Source organism: Perognathus longimembris, chromosome 6 (genome assembly GCF_023159225.1).
Source record: "Perognathus longimembris pacificus isolate PPM17 chromosome 6, ASM2315922v1, whole genome shotgun sequence".
Classification (NCBI taxonomy): domain Eukaryota; kingdom Metazoa; phylum Chordata; class Mammalia; order Rodentia; family Heteromyidae; genus Perognathus; species Perognathus longimembris.
Genome location: NC_063166.1, coordinates 71,410,132 through 71,428,574, shown reverse-complemented (window position 1 = coordinate 71,428,574; position 18,443 = coordinate 71,410,132). Strand labels below are relative to the sequence as shown.

Below are 18,443 nucleotides of genomic sequence, written 5' to 3'. Positions count from 1 at the left end.
TGGGGATGGGAGCCTGGAGCTGGGGGTGGGGACCTGGAGCTGGGGCTAGGGACCTGAAGCTGGGCCTGGGGACTTGGAGCTGGGGCTAGGGACCTGGAGCTGGGGAGTGGGGGCCTGGAGCTGAGGCTGGGGACTTGGAGCTGGGGCTGGGGACTTGGAGCTGGGTCTGGGGGCCTGGAGCTGGGGGTGGGGACCTGGAGCTGGGGCTAGGGACCTGGAGCTGGGGCTGGGGGCCTGGAGCTGGGATTGGGGACCTGGAGCTGGGGCTGGGGCTGGGAACTTGGAGCTGGGCTGGTGACTTGGAGCAGGAGCTGGAGGCTTGGAGCTGAGGTGGGAATCCCGTTTGGGAGTGCAGCAGGCAGCAGGGGCGCCTGGTTCTCATCACCCACAGCCCCGGGTGGGGGGAGGACAGAGGGAGGGGCAGGCGCTGCACAAAGGGGCTGCTGTCCCCCTCCCATCCACCCCACTTGGGGAGAGGCCGGCTGACTCCCCGCCCCGCCCCCGGGCCGCCCCTTTCGGTATGTGGGACGCCCGGACTCCCGTCCATCCACCCTCTCTCCCTCTCTGCCCTCTCTCCTCCTCGGTCCAGTCCTCCCGTGTCTCTCTGCCGCCTCTCCCGGCTCTTTATGCCTTGGAAGATGAAGCCGGACCCAGCGCCCCAGGCCCACCCGCTGGGCCGGCTCCAGGGCTAAGCAGGGGGCCACTTGGGCGCGGGACAGGACAGAAGGCCCCGCGGATGCACGGAGCCGCATAGCATAGCGAGGAGCAGCCCCAGCATCACCATGGTAACGCCGGCCAAGGCCTGGACCACCGTGCTCTGCCCCTTTAAGGGACCGCGGGGGGTGGGGGGGTGGGGGGACTCTTTCAGGGAGCAGACTGTCTGTCAGTGCCGCCTGGGTCTGCGTGACTGTCTGTCCCCAGTCCTGCGGGGCATGGGAGGGGCGCAGGGGCGCAGGGGCGCAGAGCCCATCCGGGGCTGCGTGCATCCTGGCTGGGATGGCTTGGAAACTTTCCACTTGCCCGGCCCAGGACACAGATCTGAGCTGGAGGAAATGCAACCCTGCCGTCGTGGACAGAGAGCTTGGGGTGTTGTTGCAGTTTAGACGTGGGGCTGAGGGCCAGCTGGGTGCATTGTCCTGTCAATGTGGGGCTCACGATGGGGACGGGGATCCCCTAAGTGCAGCCCTGCACAGCCAGGCAGGGTGGGCGAAGGGTGCAGCAGGACCCAGGAAGGAGGCGCCTACCAAAACTTGGGGTATTTTCACTGTGTGGCCAGAATGTCAGACATGCAGTGTGCAGCCGGTGCTCCCACAGGAGTGGGGTGGGCGAGGGCAGGGGGCCCACCTCCTACCTGGGGCTTTCCGGACTGGTCCTTGGGAAGGTAGGGCCTGCCTTGGAGAGCAGTGCTAGGTTTAGTACCCAGATCCAAAATAGGGGAAGAAAAAAGAAAAGCAGTTGCTTTCAGACACTCCCAGCCCAGCTCCACACAGACCCAGACTTTGCAGGACTGTGCAGGAGCTTTTCCAAGCTCAAAACTGGCGGGATTTGTGAGCCAGAAGGGGAGGCCAGGCCTGGGCTTTAGCCCCTCGACTGTGGTCCGCCAGATTGCACATTGAATCTGGGTGGGTGTTCACTCCTGTGTGCATCCACAGGCAGAATACACAGAGGTGTGTTTACACACACACTCACACTACTACACCAGCCCACAGGGATGAACACTAGCATCCTCTCACACACCCCAGCCTGGCCCGCCTGCCCTCACACACGGTCAGAATGTGGTTCTACATGGACATGACAGGTGTGGGGCAGAGCCAGGCGCCCAAGTCCACACGCCAGCAAAACACACGGACACACATGGTTCTCGGAGTTGTTTGAGGGTAGCTAGCATAAGCGGATGGCTCCTCACTCTCTGCTTATATTCCAGGCCCTGTGCTGAGTGCTTTAACAGCAGAGCAGCCGGTGTCTCTGGCTCAGGGAGGCTAAACCACTGCCCAAAGTCACCCCATCAGGAAGTGCACAGTAGGGCAGCTCTAACCCGAGATCTGCCCTCAGCGATCAGTCACCCAGAGCTACGGCCCATACCCAGTGTGTGTGAACTTCTAGAAAGACACCGTTGTTCACACTGGTTCTGTGGGGAGGCTGTGACCCCTTTACCTGAGGCATTCCTGCTTATCCTGGATATTCCCACCCCAATAGTAACTCCTCCATAGCCTTCCCACCACGTCCCCAGGCTGTACTCTAGCACGTCACGTCACGTCACGCAGCTCTCGTCATGGCAGCCAGCACAGCTGTCATTTTTGTGGGCTCGGGTGATTAACGGCTTCTGTTCGAGAGCATCTTACAGTGAAAGAGTATAAGGCCTCTTCCCACGTCTCCCAAATTCTAGTATCCCTGGAATAACTTTTTCTTTCTTGCACTTGTTGGGCAGGTGCTCTACCCCTTGAGCCATTCCACTGGCTGTGTGTGTGTGTGTGTGTGTGTGTGTGTGTGTGTGTGCGCGCGTGCACCCGTGCACACATGCTTATTGAGATAAGGTCTTGCTTTATGCCTGGCCTGGAATGCAGTCCTCCTATTTATGCTCTTCATGTGGCTGAGGCGACAGGCACCTGTGACATTGCAAACTTTTCTTCTTTTTTTTTCTTTTGGCCCCGGCTGGCTGCAAGCCCTGACCCTCTGATCTCCACCTCCCAAGTAGTTAGGATTACAGGCTGAGCTCTCACACCTGGTGGAACAGCTTTTATATATCCACATACTAGATAACATATCACAAGCAAAGAATAAAATCTACTTATTTGCTCAATATTTTCCCCTAAATCAACTTTATAAACCTAAAATATATTTCAATAGGAGGTTTCACATTATCACTATGGAAATTCAGTATCTGTTGCTATAAACAGAAAGGACCTGAAAAAAATATTAAGGCAGGCTGATCTATGTTAGAGAATTCTCCAAGGGGACTGGGTTTCCAAGCCTGAGGCCTTGAGTTCAAGCTCTAGTAACAATGAGAGAGAGAGAGAGAGACAGACAGACAGACAGACAGACACAGAGAGACAGATAGAGAATGATCAGTCAGGCATGGTGGTACAAGTCTGCAATCCCAGAGGAGGAAGAGGCAGGAGGATCACAAGTTTGAGGCTAGCCTGAGCAAAGGTAGCTATGTGATGTAGTGTCAAAGAGAAACATAAAAACAAAAAGCTGGGAACCTCATTCAAATGATGGAGAAAAACAAATAAATAGAAGTGGATGAACCAACAATTTAACATAATATTATATAAACAAGATCACATAACTAAGAAATGAGGATACGTGACCCTTACAAGAAAACCTGGCGCGCAGGGCACATAGATGATTGTGAAGCCCTGGGCTAACTAGAACAGAAAGGTTCTATAGGAGAAGTAGAAGAGGTAGGCTGAGAGCGGATTGATGGCTGCTCATATTCATGCCCCAGCTGGACTAATAAGATAGCCTTGGCCTCAGCTTCTTAGCCTGTAAAACAGGAATGAAATACTCTTTTTGTTCTTTTTAAATTGTTATTATAAAGGTGATATACAGAAAGGTTATAGGTCAGGTAATGAGTATGTTTCTTTTTGGATAATTTCACACTTTCCCTTGTCCTCTCCCGCTTTTTTCCCTCCCCCAAATATGCATTTTATAAAATTGGGCATATCGTTAGAATGAGGACTTGCTCAGTGAGAAGTTGCTCTGGTTATATCTGTTACTGTTATGTGGCTCGGATGGGAAAGGGTGAGTCCCAGGCCTGAGGCACGGGGGAGAGGGAGGGAGAGACAGCAGCATTGGCAGAGGTGCTAAGTGGCTGGAGATGTCAGATGACACAGGGCAGAGCTGGACTTGAACCTGAACATGAGCTTTCTGATGCCTACTTGGTTCTCTGTTCATTGCATCAGGACTGTTTTTCTCGTTTTGAAAGATTTTTTTTTTTAATGAAGAGCCAATTCTTAGTCCTCCACCCACAGGCAAATAAAAAGAACTTAGAGCTCAAGATGTTTTAGTTGGACATGAGCAAGAACTTTGCGATGTCTAGGCGGCCAGGATGCTGGCTTTAGAATCTAGACAAGTTCAAAGGGGAGGGTCCCAGGTAGCTGAGGCTGGAGACCACAAGCTGACACCTGCTGGGCTGCATCTGGCCCACAGATGTATTTGGTTTGGCCAACCTTCAAAGTATCAGGAGATTTTACTTAAAAAAAAAAAAAGTCAGCAGACAGGCAAATCTGGGCGAAAGTCCCATTAGGCTGGTGTTGGTGCGGTGGGGGGCGTGGCTTCCTGTTGCTCCCCTGTGGCCACGGGGCTGGAGGAGTCACTGTCTCATGCTCAGCCCACTTCTGTCTCCCGGGTCATTTGGGAGGCCCCTGGAGGCCTTTGTCACCATGCTGCTAGATCTCTGAGCCCCTGGACAGGAAAGGTGACAGAGGCAGATCTTTGAAATTTTCTTACCCAGGGAGGATTAAAGGACCCCATTTAGAAACCACATCCCAGCTGGGATCTTTCCTGAGTTTGATTATACCTGCAGTTCTACAATGCCCTGTTGGAAAGGCCCCTGGAGACTGATAGGCCCAAAGATGCCCCTTTTACAAGCTAAGGTCACCCAGGAAGGAAGAGGCAGACTCTCACCTCTCCTAGATGGTGCTCGGGAGGGCACCTAGGTCCTAGCACAGCTAGGAGGCACTCCAAGCTCCATCCCCAGCCGTGGCCACAGGGCTCCAAGGCTATTCTTGGTCCTTGCTCCTTCTTTCCTCCCTTCCCTTCCCATCCCTCTTCTCTTCCCTTCCTTCCCCTCCCTCCTTCTCTTCTTTCTCCCCATGGGAACTCAAACTTGGTACCTGCCACTTTCTCTGATTGGCTAACACTCTACCAACTGAGCCACGCCTCCCAACCCCTCTTGGTCTTTTCTCTTGCCAGAACCTTCTCCTGTTAAGGTCAGTGGACAGATCCAGACCTTTAAGGAAGTTCAGCCTGAAGCTCAGCAGCCCCAGCCACATCTGGCAAGATCATTTGGAAAGGGAACCAACTTTAAAAACACACAGTCACACTTTTATGTTTCCCCCTGGTTTTAACAGCTCAACGAGCGGCTCCCCAGCCTTTGGAAAATCCAGCAAATTAGAAAGAAAATAACCACCGCCTTATGAAGCTTGGCTTGCACAGCCTGAGGGGGTGGGGTGGGGAGGGCAAGGGCAGTTAACATTCTATTTAAGACCCATTTACACTTGAGCCTTACCCACGTTCTGTAGATCCTAATGTATGGAAAATGTTCTTCAAAAATAACCTCAGAGGGCTGGGAATATGGCCTAGTGGCAAGAGTGCTTGCCTCCTGGGTTCGATTCCTCAGCATCACATATATACAAAATGGCCAGAAGTGGCACTGTGGCTTCAGTGGTAGAGTGCTAGCCTTGAGCAAAAAGAAGCCAGAGGGGGCTGGGGATATAGCCTAGTGGCAAGAGTGCCTGCCTCGGATACACGAGGCCCTAGGTTCGATTCCCCAGCACCACATATACAGAAAACGGCCAGAAGCGGCGCTGTGGCTCAAGTGGCAGAGTGCTAGCCTTGAGCGGGAAGAAGCCAGGGACAGTGCTCAGGCCCTGAGTCCAAGGCCCAGGACTGGCCAAAAAAAAAAAAAGAAGCCAGGGACAGTGCTCAGGCCCTGAGTCCAAGGCCCAGGACTGGCAAATGAATAAATAAATAAATAAAAATAACCTCAGAGTCAGAGTGGAGTTTGGGGCTGGGGAGTAGGCTGGAAGGGGGGACCTCTCAGTGGGGTAGTGTTGCTTGAATAACCCTTAGGCCAGGCGCTGGTGATTCACACCTGTAATCCTAACTACTCAGGAGGCTGAGATCAGAGGATCATGGCCCAACGTCAGCTTAGGCAGGAAAGTGTGAGACTCTTACCGCCACTAAACTACCAAGTGGTAGAGTGCTAGTCTTGAGCAAAAGAAGCTCAAGGACAGTGCCCAGGCCCTGAGTTCAGGCCCCAGGACACTCTCTCTCCCTCTCTCTCTCTCTCTCTCTATATATATATGTATATATAATATCAGCATTATTAGTATATTCATATATATTTAGTATATATTTAAGTATACACACAAATATATACAGTTTAATATTAACCAAGGCTTCTTGCAAAGAAGCTCCTGTCCCGCTCCTGTCCCACCCAGACTCGATGGCAGGGACGAGTTGGTTTTCTATGTCCCTTGACCCCACCCAAGGGTCTGGGGTCCCCCAGACGCCGAGCCCTGTGCAGCGCCTGCCATGGGCCTGTTCTGCTGGTGCCGGGTCTGTGTGCTGCGCTCCATCGCCGGCCCTGGGTTGCCGAGGAAGGGGTCAGCGTGTGGTGACAGCTCTGGCTTGTCTCCCAGTCTCCTTTTTCTGCGTCACACCCTACCTTGGCTCCTACCCAGGCACCGGGAAAGCGCAGCCTGCTGTGCAGGAATGGAAACACGTCTATCAAGTTTCACGGAAATCATTTGAGGGGCCCACATCTGGCCCACAGCCTCATTCAGTTTGGTGGTCCTAGGCCCGGCTGTGGGGTTCATTTAGGATGGCGAGCGGTCAGCGCTCTTTCTTGCAGCTGCCAGGGCCCTGACAGCCATGAGGACCTGCCGCTCCCCCCCGCCCCCCCCCCCACCTGTAGCAGGTACCACGCAGGCAAAGAGCGGCCAAGAGCAGGGAGTCCTGCTCGTTCAATGGTCACAGTGTGTTGAGCAGAGACCTCTATGACAGCCAAGGGCATCTCAGCCCACCAGGCCTGCTCTTTCAGAGCCAGTTTTTGGGGGAACTACTGGAGACCAGGAAGAACAACCCTCTCCCCCAGGCTGGTGACACCCAAGCAGCCTGGGATGGATTCCAGCTCCGTCTTTCTCTTCTTCTCCATGACTTTGGGGAGGAAGGTCAGCCTCTGTTTCTCTACCTGCCCTTGCTTAGCCCTGGGTTCATCCTGTGGGGCTGGCACCTTGCAGACCGCACAGAGGCTGCTACTGCTGGGGAGGGGGAGGGGCTGAGGGGATTCCAGAAGGCACTGTGGGAGGGGTCTTCCCAGAGGGCTGAGCTTTGCCTGCTGAGAAGAACAGCAGCAAGACCTCCCTTCCCCCCCCTTCCATCCCCAAGATCCTCATTGTGTAGGACAGAATGAGAACGTTTACAGATAAGGAAACTGAGGCACACGGAGCAACAGAGTTCATGATTCACGAGTGGCTAGAGGCAGGCATAGTGAGTGATACGGAACCAGGTGTGGCAGTCTGCCACTTTGAGCTCTGGCGTTTTCTGCAGAGGATGGGAAGCCGTCCTCTGGCGAGCAGATCTGAAATGCACCTCGGATGCATGGCAGGCTGGCTTTGGAGGAAAGGAAGGGGCTGCCTGAGCCTTTGGGAGGAGATCACGTGGCACCCGAATGTAAAGTATAATGCTACTTTAAAAAGCATTTTTAAAAATAAAATTAGGGCAGTAAAATATATTTTATGTAATAAATAGGTGCTTGCCAAGTGGGGCACTGATATCTCACACTTGTAATCCTCACTATTCAGGAGGTTGAGATCTGAGGATCAAGGTTTGAAGCTAGCCCAGGCAGGAAAATTGGTGAGACTCTTATTTACACACAAGCACATGCGCGCGCACACACACACACAGCTGGAAGTAAATCTGTGGCCCAGTGGTAGAACACCAGCTAAGGGACAGTGCCCAGGATCTGAGTTCAAGCCCTAGTACTGGCAGCAAGAAAGAAAGGAAGAGAGAAAGCAAGCAAACACGCAGGCTCTGGATTCTGTCGCCAGCACTTATGTATTTATATATTATTATTTATATAAACACCTGACATAATTAGCTGTAATTACTAGTAAGTTCTACAATACATGTAAGTGTATCTATATAAATGATATAGAAACCACCCAATGAAAGCCTCATTGGTGTGGTTTTGAAGTTGTGTTCTATTTGTACCAGCTGACAAATTTTTCCACATACAGTGGTGACATCAGTGTGACTGTAACAGGACCCTAACACATCACCACAATCCCAGAGATGGCTCCTGGTTAGTGAGCACCTGCTAAACACGAATCCTATGCAGAGAATTGACACAGATAATAATCCCATTCAATCTTGGTGAACTCTTTAAATCAGGCAAATTACTGTCTGTTTCACACATGAGGCGTGGGGCACGGTAAGTGAAGGAATTGGCTGGGACAAACAAAAAGTAACTGACATAAACAACCTTGGAACCCAAGCAGACTGGCTGCTTCCTTATCACCAGCAAGATGGTAGAAACTAAGTAATGTCCATTGCTAAAAAAAAAAAAAGTGAATGGACTTGAGAAGAAACAGTGAGTATGAATCGTGCAGGTGCCAAAAAGGAAAGCTAAAAATCACAGAAGTGACCGTGGATGATCAACTTTCCGCACAAAAGGTAGAGCGCTGGTGGCTCACATCTGTAACTTCAGCTACTTAGGAGGCTCAGATCTAAAGGATCCAAGCTCAAGGCCAGCCTAGGCAGAAGAGTTCTAGACTCCACTCTCCAAAATAACCAGTGAAACGCCAGGCTGGAGGAGCAGGTCAAGAGATAGAGCACTAGCCACGCAAGTGCACAAAGCAAGCACCAGGCCTTGAGGTTCAAACTCTGGTTCCCCCGAACAAAAATAAATCTACAGACAAAACAGAGTCCAGCCGGGTTTGCATGTGACAAAAGGCTCCAGGAGGGAAGGGGCCGGCTGAGGCTGAGGAGGGAGGCAGAAAGCAAGGAGCATCCACTCTCAGGAGGGGTGCCCCCGGAGGGCATTCTGGGAGAAAGCTCCAGCGCTCCAGTGCTGGTCCAGGGCAAGTGCCACGGAAATGCTGGGTGCTCAGGAAGAGAAATTTCCCTCTGAGCTAGCGGAGGGGTTTTTCAGGGTGGCAGAACAGGACAACACTTTTCTGATCTGGTTTCTTCTTCCAAAACCGAACCCTGGCAATCGCCACCTCCAGGAGCCCCGGGGAAGGCAGGGACAGGAGGCAAGGGAGCACTCTGGCTTTAAGTTACCTTTCTGTTACCCCATGTTCAGAGGTTCTGTGTGTAAAATGGTGCATTCCCTTCCCGCTCTGTGCTGCACCTCAGCCGCAGATGTCCAAAGATTACCCTCCCCAGGGGCAGCCAGAATGGCTCCCATTGCACTTCCTAACACTTACAAAGGAAGCCAGGGGAGGTGATGCCTGCCTGGAACCCGGGGAGCTTGAAACCTAGCTTCAAGACAAACAAAAAGAGTTAAAAATCATAACCCATGGATCCTATTGGTGTAGCTGGCCCGAAACCTCCGACTCGCTCTGACAGATGGGGAAGTGTAGTTCAGGGAGGGACATGTTGTTCGCAGTGCCAGGCCCTGTGGCAGAAGCCAAGCGGGAGAGGAGCCTGTGTGCTGTGCTCTGTTCCTTTTCCATTGCTGCTGTGGCAGATGACCACCAATGTAGACGCTTAAAGCAACACAACCTCATCACCCCGCACTTCTGCAGATCCCAAGTCCCACAGGTCTTGCTGGGCTAACTCGGTCTCTGTGTGTGTGTGTGTGTGTGTGTGTGTGTGTGTGTGTGTGTGTGTGTATGCATGCCGGCAGTGGAGTTAAAACTCAGGGCCTTGCACTCTTGCTTCACCTTTTTTGCTCAAAGCTAGCTCTTGACCATTTCAGCCACACTTCTACTTCTAGCTTTTTGGTGGTTACTTGCAGGTAAGAGTCCCAAGGACTTTCCTGCTCAGGCTGACTTTGAACTGAGATCCTCAGATCTCAGCCTCCTGAGTAGCTGGGATTACAGTCATGAGCCACCAGCACCTGGCTCCATTTTTTTTAAAAAAGAGAACAAAAGTCACAGCAGGTAGGCCAGTTCCTTTTTATTGCTATTCCTTTGTATCCTCCCTCTCTTCCCCACAGGAACCCCCATCCCTGGACACAGCCATCCAGCATGCCCTGGCGGGCCTCTACCCCCCTTTTGAGGCCACAGCACCTACGGTCCTGGGTCAGGTGTTCCGGCTCCTGGACTCCGACTTCCGGGGGGACGGGCTGAGCTTCCTCCTGGATTTCCTGATCCCTGCCAAGCGCCTATGTGAGCAAGTTCGAGAAGCAGCCTGTGTAAGTTGGGAGGGTGCAGGGTGGGGGACAAGCGCTCTCAGAAGAGAGAGGGGCCAGAGGCCAGCAGAGGAGGTGGGCTAAGTGCATCATGAGGGTGTGGGGTGATTCCCTAAGGGACACTGTTTGCCCAAAGGGAGGTGTCAGCCTCCCACATGGAACAAGAGGGTCAATTGGCCCTTGGCCCTCTGACCCCGAGAGGTCAATGGTGTCTGCATTTCCACTGGCAGGAAGGAAGGCTTCCAGGGAGAGGTGCCCTTGGGGTTCCCAGGGCCCCAGGAGCTGCCTAAGAACTGACCCCATGGGTGGGCATCAGCAGACTATCACGGTAGAACAGCGTCCATGCAAACAGCGGAGACCAGCCCAGAGCTTTCCTGGAGCTGTGGAAGGAGGGGGACTTACTCATCATAGGTCACCCTTCAAACTTCGACGTCCTGACTTTCTCCTTCTAGGGCAGAGTGAAGAGCAAAATGTGTTAGGCAAGACTTGTGGCTGTAAATAGTAGAATTCCTAGTTAGACCAGGACGGAGTCCTGGAAGATGAGTTCTACCTCTCCCTGTTTGCTGGCAGCATTGTTCCAGGCCAGGTTTCCCAAAGACTGGGCCCAAAGAAGCTCTAGAACTCTTCCCTGCTTTGAATAGGAAAATGAATTCTACCTCAGCAACTGCAGATAGGAAAAAACAAACAAACACCACAAAATCTCAAGGATGTATCCTGATTGGCCAGATTTGAGTCACATGTCCATTGCTAGACCAATCACTACAGCCCAGTGGAATAAATGCTGGATTGGCATATTCTCATAAGCGCAGCGGACAAGACTGGTTTAAGTAAAAGGCAGGAGAGTCCTGAGAAACTCAAACCTTCTGATGCCCAGTACAGGAACTAGGTCCCTGTACCCCTCACAAGTTTACCCAACATTCTCTGCAACACTGTCATTTAATAATACTCCACTTCAATCCCTCCCCAGCCTTGAGAACCTCAGAGTGGTTCTTAGGCCCCACCAGCCTTTCTTGAATTGTTCATTGCTTGTCAGGGACATAGCAGATGAGGGGCAAAGCATAATGCTGGGACTGCGTGTGTCATTTAGGAGCTAGTATGGAAATGGTGGGTAAGACCGAGGCATGGTGAACACCAAACATGACCAATGCAGCCGGCCTTGGTACAGCGATTTCTGTTTGTACAATACGACTGAGCTGCTTCGTGAGAATGCAATGACAAGCAGGCTGTTAGGTGATGCACAGAAGGCTGGAGAACAGGTGGTGTCACAAACAGACTCATGAAAGGTGACAGATAGAAAGCATCCAAACTGTAAAGCAGGGAGGAGCTGGTTTTACCCTATAGGGGAAATATGGTCAGAGTTCACAATGGTGTCAATTAATAATTGCAGGAAATATCTACTTAATTAGCAGGAAGTTTGGCGTCACTCCTTGGAGATTTACCCTCCCCCAACTTCACACACACACACACACACACACACACACACACACGTACACACAATTACAGAAGACTGGGACTTCAAGTCCAGCCTCTTCCAAGAGTGGAGAAATGAACTGTTTTCTATCAGTGGAGTGCAGTTTATGTTACTGCCACTTGGTGTCACTGTTGAACGCTGGTTCTACATAGCCCTGTGGAGAGGCTCTACAGAAAGGGATTCTTGTACCCATTCCCTGTAGCTGTTCAAAGACTTTCTGGCCCCTCACCCTGTTTAAAAAGGAAAGAAAGGAAGAAGGAAATAAGGAGAGAAAGAAAGAAGGAAAGGAAGAGAGAGACGGAGGGAGGGAGGGAGGGAGGGAGGAAGGAAGGAAGGAAGGAAGGACACAGCAAGCTGCTTGGAGCTGGTGTATCACACCTGTAATACTAGCTACTCAGGAGGCTGGGATCTGAGGACCGCAGTTCAAAGCCATCCTGGGCAGGAAAGTCTATGAGACTTTTGTCTCCAATTAACTACTAAAAGGCTGGAAGTAAAATGTGGTCCAAGTGGTAGAGTACTAGCCTTGAGCAAAACAACAACAAAACAAAACAAAACAAAAAAACACCTCAGGGACAGTGTCCAGGCTCTGAGTTCAAGCTCTAGCGCGCATGCACGCGCACACACACACACACACACACACACACACACACACACACACACACGATAGAGCTAGCCACTAGTAGATGATAGAGAGATAGATAAATAGGTTTGTCTCATCTGCCATCCTCTTACCCAGGAATGGAAAATTAAGTATTAAGCCCACAAATAAATGATAAACATTCAACTCAAAAGTGATCTTGGGGCCCAAATTTAAAAGGCTGGGATAGTCTTTCCAAGGTCATCTGGTGAGTTCACAGCAGGATCAGATTTCTTGACTTCTCAACATTGCCTTTTCTTTGCTCAGTAACAGCTTTGCTTGAAAACTAGCACCTAACATAAAAGCAGCCCAGGACTGATTTATTTATTTATTTATTTATTTATAATTTAATTTTACTGTCAATGTGATATACAGAGGGGTTACAGTTACATACTTGTACTTGTTACCCCCTCCCTAATTTTATTTTTTATTTATTTATTTATTTATTTTTGGCCAGTCCTGGGCCTTGGACTCAGGGCCTGAGCACTGTCCCTGGCTTCTTCCCGCTCAAGGCTAGCACTCCGCCACTTGAGCCACAGCGCCGCTTCTGGCCGTTTTCTGTATATGTGGTGCTGGGGAATCGAACCTAGGGCCTCGTGTATCCGAGGCAGGCACTCTTGCCACTAGGCTATATCCCCAGCCCCTAATTTTATTTTTAATGGAAAAAAAATCCCACCATTTTATAAAGGGCAAGTGTCACCAGGGGATGCCAATGAATCGTTACTGAGCATCAGCCTATGAGAAAGCGAGTGTTGATTTGGTGTTCTCATACATGCATGATCTCACTTCATCTTTCCATCATCTATTATTCTTGCGACTTACAGATAGGCAGCTGGAGGCTCCGTGCCCTTAAGTAATTTGTACCCATTAGCTATTTGGACCTTCCGCACTCATATCTCTCTGGCTTTAAAAGTAGGGGTGAAAGCTTGATCTGGCTTGGGAGAAGTTTGGGGTTAGATAGGAATGGGGTGGAGGACACAAGCCAAGCAAGAAGGCCCTTGGGAGCTGCATACGATCAAGGACCTGCTCCTCAGAGGTTCCTGTCTTGGGCTAGCAGAGCAACAGGCATTTCCAAGTTCAAAGACAAGATGGCACGGGATGAGGAGCCGGCCCTGAGAGTGAGGGTCTCGTCACAGCTCCGCCCTGGGCACCTCTCCCACCTCTCCACTCTGCATGTTCAAGGTTCCCTGAGAAGGAAAGGAACCTTGCTGAGGTCTTTCCAGGCCTGACCACTGCCCTCTCCTTCTGTCTGCAGGACCCCTATGTCCACCATGTTTTCCTGCATGAGGGCTGGCCACTGTGCCTGCGGGACGAGGTGGTGGTCCACCTCGCGCCCCTCAACCCCCTCCTGCTACGCCAGGGTGACTTCTACTTCCAAGTCGAGTCCTGGGAGGAGCAGTCGGCCCGCATGGTGATGAAGTGCCTCTCCTTGGACCTCCGCACTGTGGACAAGAAGCCCGTTCCGGAGTCTTCCTACCCGCTCCTTTTCACCCAGCAGTGGCTGGAGACCATCAACAGCAGCTTCCAGGGGAGTCCTTTGCATAACTGCCTGGTGGCTTCAGAACACGGAGTTGTCCCTGTCCCTTGGAATAAGATCGCCAGCCCGATATTTGTGGAATATGGATGCCACATGGTGAAAGTCCCCTCCTCGGCCGAGGACACTCTTCAATTTGAGGCATCGCATCCGAGCAATTCCCCAGAGCTGCCCCAGGCTGACTCCCCAGGCAGCCGGCGGTCTCCGGCCCAGAGTGTGAGCAAAGGGAAGGATGGGAGACCTGCAAACAAGTATCCAGGCCTCATCAAAGTTGAGCAGGCCAGACCGGGGGAAGTAGCTTTCAGGATGGACGATGTGGTCAGCCAGAGTTTGGAGGGAGACTACGTGGCTCTCGTGAGCTTCTCCCACGGGAGTAGAGGGCATTCTCCCAGCAGGCAAGTGGCAACATCTAGCGGGTGGACTTTGAGGACACAAGAGGAACTATCTAGAATGACAGAGATTCCTATGTCTCCGGGGAGACTGTCCCTCCAAGGGCCCAGTGCAGGACCTTCCTTGGACAACCAGGCTTGTGCTAAGCCAGCAAGCTCAGAGGAGGAGCCCTGTGCTTTAGGCTCCAAGAGAAAGATCAGTCACCAAGTGACTGTCCACCATTCAGAGCCACAGTCCCCAGAGCCCTTCTTTGAGGCCCTTGAGCCACCAGGCTGCACTTCTGGCCTTGGGACAAATGTCCCTGAAGAGCCAGCTGTCTCCAAGACACGAGGACTTCTAGAAAGCCCAGAGACCATGACCAGGCCTGGGCCAAGACAAGCATCCTCTCCCCGCCTGTCCCCAGCCTCCTCTGCCTGTGAAACAAAGACGGACAAGACCCTGCGGGAAAAAGGGGGTCCTCGCAGGCCATCAACTCAAGCAGTGCAGAATGCCTCTTCGTCCTCTGGGTCCCCTATTCCTGGGCTCAAATCCTCTTTCTCAAAAGGGCAGAAGCTACCCCTGGTGACAGAGGAGAAGTCTACACTCCTGCGTGATGCCTCTCAGAAAACCCCATGCCCTGTCTACTCTGCCAAGACCCCCCAGAAAGGTAAAGTGCTTGTGTGCCCCACCAGCCAAGGAGCCTCAGCATCAAGGACATGGCTTACAGGTGGTTCTAGTGGTGAGGGGCCAGGACCCAGTGGGCTGGCTTGGTGTGTGTGTGTGTGTGTGTGTGTGTGTGTGTGTGTGTGTGTGTGTGTGTAGTGCTTGCTTGCTTGGTGGAGCCTGTGAATGCCAGCCAGGGATCTGGGATTGGGAGAAGGAACTGTGGGAGTTTTTAACATGCCAGCATCACCACGCACAGGCTGTGTGGCTTCAGCCAGGTTCTTCACGCTCTGAGCCCAGGTCTCCTGTGCAGTGGGGAATCTTACCCGCATCACAGAGCTGCTTTGATGGGTGGAAAATACTGGGTGTAAAGAGCCTAGCACAGCACTAGGCCCAGAACAGATCAGATCACACACTGTGTGATCAGTCGGGGGGCATAGTCCTCCCTCAGGAAATCCATCTTTTGCCTAACATTCTTCTCTGTTATTGCTTTTCCTCAGATGGGACAACTCCCACCAACACATCTGGCCCTGCCACTGAATCAAGCCCCCCATCTGCAGAGCCGGTTGGCTTTCCAGAAGCTTCCTTAGCCTTCCTGGAAAGAAACACCAGCTCAGAGGAGGAGCCCCCGGGGCCTGGGCCCAGGATTGGGGCTCTGTGTGTGGAGTTTCTCTACTCCAGGATAGCCTGCCTGCCAGGTTCCGGGGTCTGAGGGGAAACGAGAGGGGAGAGGGGAGACAGGAGGGAAGGGAGAAGAGGAGGGAGGGAGGGAAAGGAGGGGAGGAGAGGAAGCTGATGTCCCAGGCCTCAGAAGCTGGGGGCTGGAGGGGGGCAGGGAAAGCCCAGGAGGCCTTCATGCCAGGCCAAGCCTGCCTGACCTCAGTTTCTTCTTCCCAATGAAGAATTTGGATTAGATGAAAATAATTTCTAGGTATCCTTCCATCTACCCATCTTTCCTTTGTCTAGTAGTCCATCCATCCATCCATTTATCCACTCATCTACCCATCCATCTACCTAACCTATCCATCCAACCATCAACTTACCCCTCAACTTATCCCTCTTTTCTTTGCCTAGTAATCCACCAATCCAACTAACTATCCAGCCATCCACCTACCCACCCATCATCCATCTATCCACCTAACCCATCCATCTACCCACTCACCTACCCATCCATCCACTCATCTTTCCTATGTATAGTAATCCATCAATCTATCTAACCATCCATCCATCCATCCGTCTGTCTGTCCATCCGTCCATCCATCCATCCATCCATTTACTCACCGACCCATCCATCTACCCTCTTTCCTCTATTATCTATCTATCCATCTTTCCTCTGTCCAGTAGTCTATCAACTCAACCATCCATCCATCTACCTACCCACCCATCAATCCACCTACTCACCCATCTACCTAGTCTCCTACACATCCATCCACCCATCTTTCTTCTGTCTATAATCCAGCAATCCATCCATCCATTTCCCATCCATCCATCTACCCATCATATTTCCTCTTGCAATCTATCCACCTACCCATCCACTTAGTCATCCATCCATCCATTTGTCCACTTATCCATACATCCACCCATATTTTCCTCTGTCTGCTCATCTATCAGTCCACATAACCCTCCATCTATCTATCTACCTGTCCATCGACCCATTCACCTTTCAGCCACAGTGTGTATCTAGATCCCTAGCTGCAGAGCTGGAGACACAGATTCTTGGGGAAATGACTTATTGGAGGAGGGCTCCTGAGACAAGAAGAGAGAGCTAAGCAGGACAAGGCAGGGGAGAGAATGCTCAAGGCTATGGTCTGTCCCTTGGAGAGACTTTGAAGTGTAAATCACATCTTAAGGTATAGAGGGCTACCTATGTTATACGACTAGGTCTGTATTACTTGACTGACTCTGGGCATGTCAATCATTAACTACAGGCTGATTCTTGAGATGAGGGTGCCCGGGTGAGTCAGTGAGCTAGTCCAGTCAAGGGAATACAGCCTGTCTGTGCCCCACTATTGACAGTCTGTAAGAGGAACCAGGGAGCTAGAGGCCAGGGGGCTGTGCTTGTGGCTCAGCAGGCCCTGGGTTGAGTGAGGTTCTTTAGCCCCTGCCACACATACCTATTCTCTGAGCTGTCTCAATCCAGTCACCAGCTTGTTTCGGTGGTTTGTCTCATCTACTCCAAGCAACAGGCTCAGAGATGCATAGACTTACCTGAGAACACACAGAGAGTGAGAGACTCAGGATATGAACCCATCTGTGATCCTGATGTGTGTTCCACTGTGATCTAGACACACAGAGCCCAGGGCTAGTGGGCTACCTCTGTGCTGGGGAATTCAGGACAGCCCCTGCTCCCCTTTTTTTGGATGTAACTTTTTTTTTTTTTTGGCCAGTCCTGGGCCTTGGACTCAGGGCCTGAGCACCTTCCCTGGCTTCTTTTTGCTCAAGGCTAGCACTCTGCCACTTGAGCCACAGCGCCACTTCTGGCCATTTTCTGTATATGTGGTGCTGGGGAATCGAACCCAGGGCCTCATGTATAGACGGCATTAGCAAGAAATGGTAAGGTATATCGGGGTTTATCGATTACAGAACAGGCACTCTTGCCACTAGGCCATATCCCCAGCCCTGGATGTAACTTCTAAGCTGGGTCTCTGAAGGAAGAGTAGGAGGGGAAAGGAAGGGCACTCCAGGCAGAGGGACTGGGAGGGACAGAGGCCCGGAGGCCCCAGGGGAGGCTCCTGTGGCAGCCATCCCCATGGCCCCCACTGCTCCAGTGTGTCCCTTCTCCTGCAGGTGGACGGGACAGGGCCGGGCGTCCTCTGCTGCTGCTGTCCACACAGGGGGACTGGGAGGCGCCATGGTGCCAGGTCTCAGAGCTTACCAAGCTGCTGTCCTACCTCTGCAGTATCCCCAGGTAAGGGGCCAGCGCCACCCAGGCGCCGTGCTGGGTGGAGAGCCATGGATCCTGTGTCCACAGAGTTGGTCCTGGGTCAGATGCTGGGGCTGGGGAGAGTCGGGGGCGGGGGGGGGGGGAAGGCTCCGCCCTCCCCTCCTCTCCCCACCTTCACACTCCCTGCACCACTGCCACTCACCACTCACTGGAGATAGAGCTTTAGTCCCCTGAGGCCCCCCAGAGGTGGTGTTGCTGGGAGCTGCGGCTGTAGATGCCTAGTCCACTCCCCAACCCAGTAAGAGGTTCAACTGCTGGCTATGTAACCCCAGGGAAGGAACTCCCCCTTCTCTGAGGCTCACCTGAAATCAGGAGCTGACCAGAGGGCTCTGGGGACTAAGTAGGGTCATAGGAGGTGCAGGTGAGGGGCGTGTGTGATATGAACTCCCCTCACTGTCTGCAAATCAGCCTCTGTGCCTCTGTTTCCCCTTCTGGGGCTGGCAGTAGCAAGTGCAAACATCTGCACATCTCTTGTTCTGCACCCTCACCGGGCTCTTTACATGGATGAGCTCATCCATTGGTCACAGCCCCACTGGGCTGGGGTTTTTACTGTTCGGTTGACTCTAGCATTCATACTATGACCGATGTGGAGCTCCCCACCCATGGGGCCCCCCCTGGCTTTGTCTATGCGGCAGTCACTGTAAGGTTGAAGGCAGCCGGGGTTATTTTCTAAGTGGGGAATCAGAACAGGTCAGCAATCCTAAGATAACCGCTGAACAGTGGCTCGTTGTCAGCTTG

At 52.2% G+C, this 18,443-nt stretch overlaps 1 protein-coding gene across 2 annotated transcripts in view; it reads left to right on the top strand.

Annotated features, from left to right (window-relative positions):
* The first annotated feature begins 599 nt into the window (after nucleotides 1-599).
* The window catches only part of Kiaa1755 (KIAA1755 ortholog), a 31,686-nt gene continuing 13,842 nt past the window's right edge, over nucleotides 600-18,443 (top strand). For both annotated transcript variants that reach the window (XM_048349177.1, XM_048349176.1), the window contains exons 1-5: nucleotides 600-785; nucleotides 9,893-10,090; nucleotides 13,451-14,765; nucleotides 15,262-15,459; nucleotides 17,549-17,669. In XM_048349177.1, coding sequence (XP_048205134.1) covers nucleotides 783-785; nucleotides 9,893-10,090; nucleotides 13,451-14,765; nucleotides 15,262-15,459; nucleotides 17,549-17,669 — 1,835 coding nt within the window. In that variant the 5' untranslated portion in view covers nucleotides 600-782. The remainder of the gene's footprint in view (nucleotides 786-9,892; nucleotides 10,091-13,450; nucleotides 14,766-15,261; nucleotides 15,460-17,548; nucleotides 17,670-18,443) is intronic.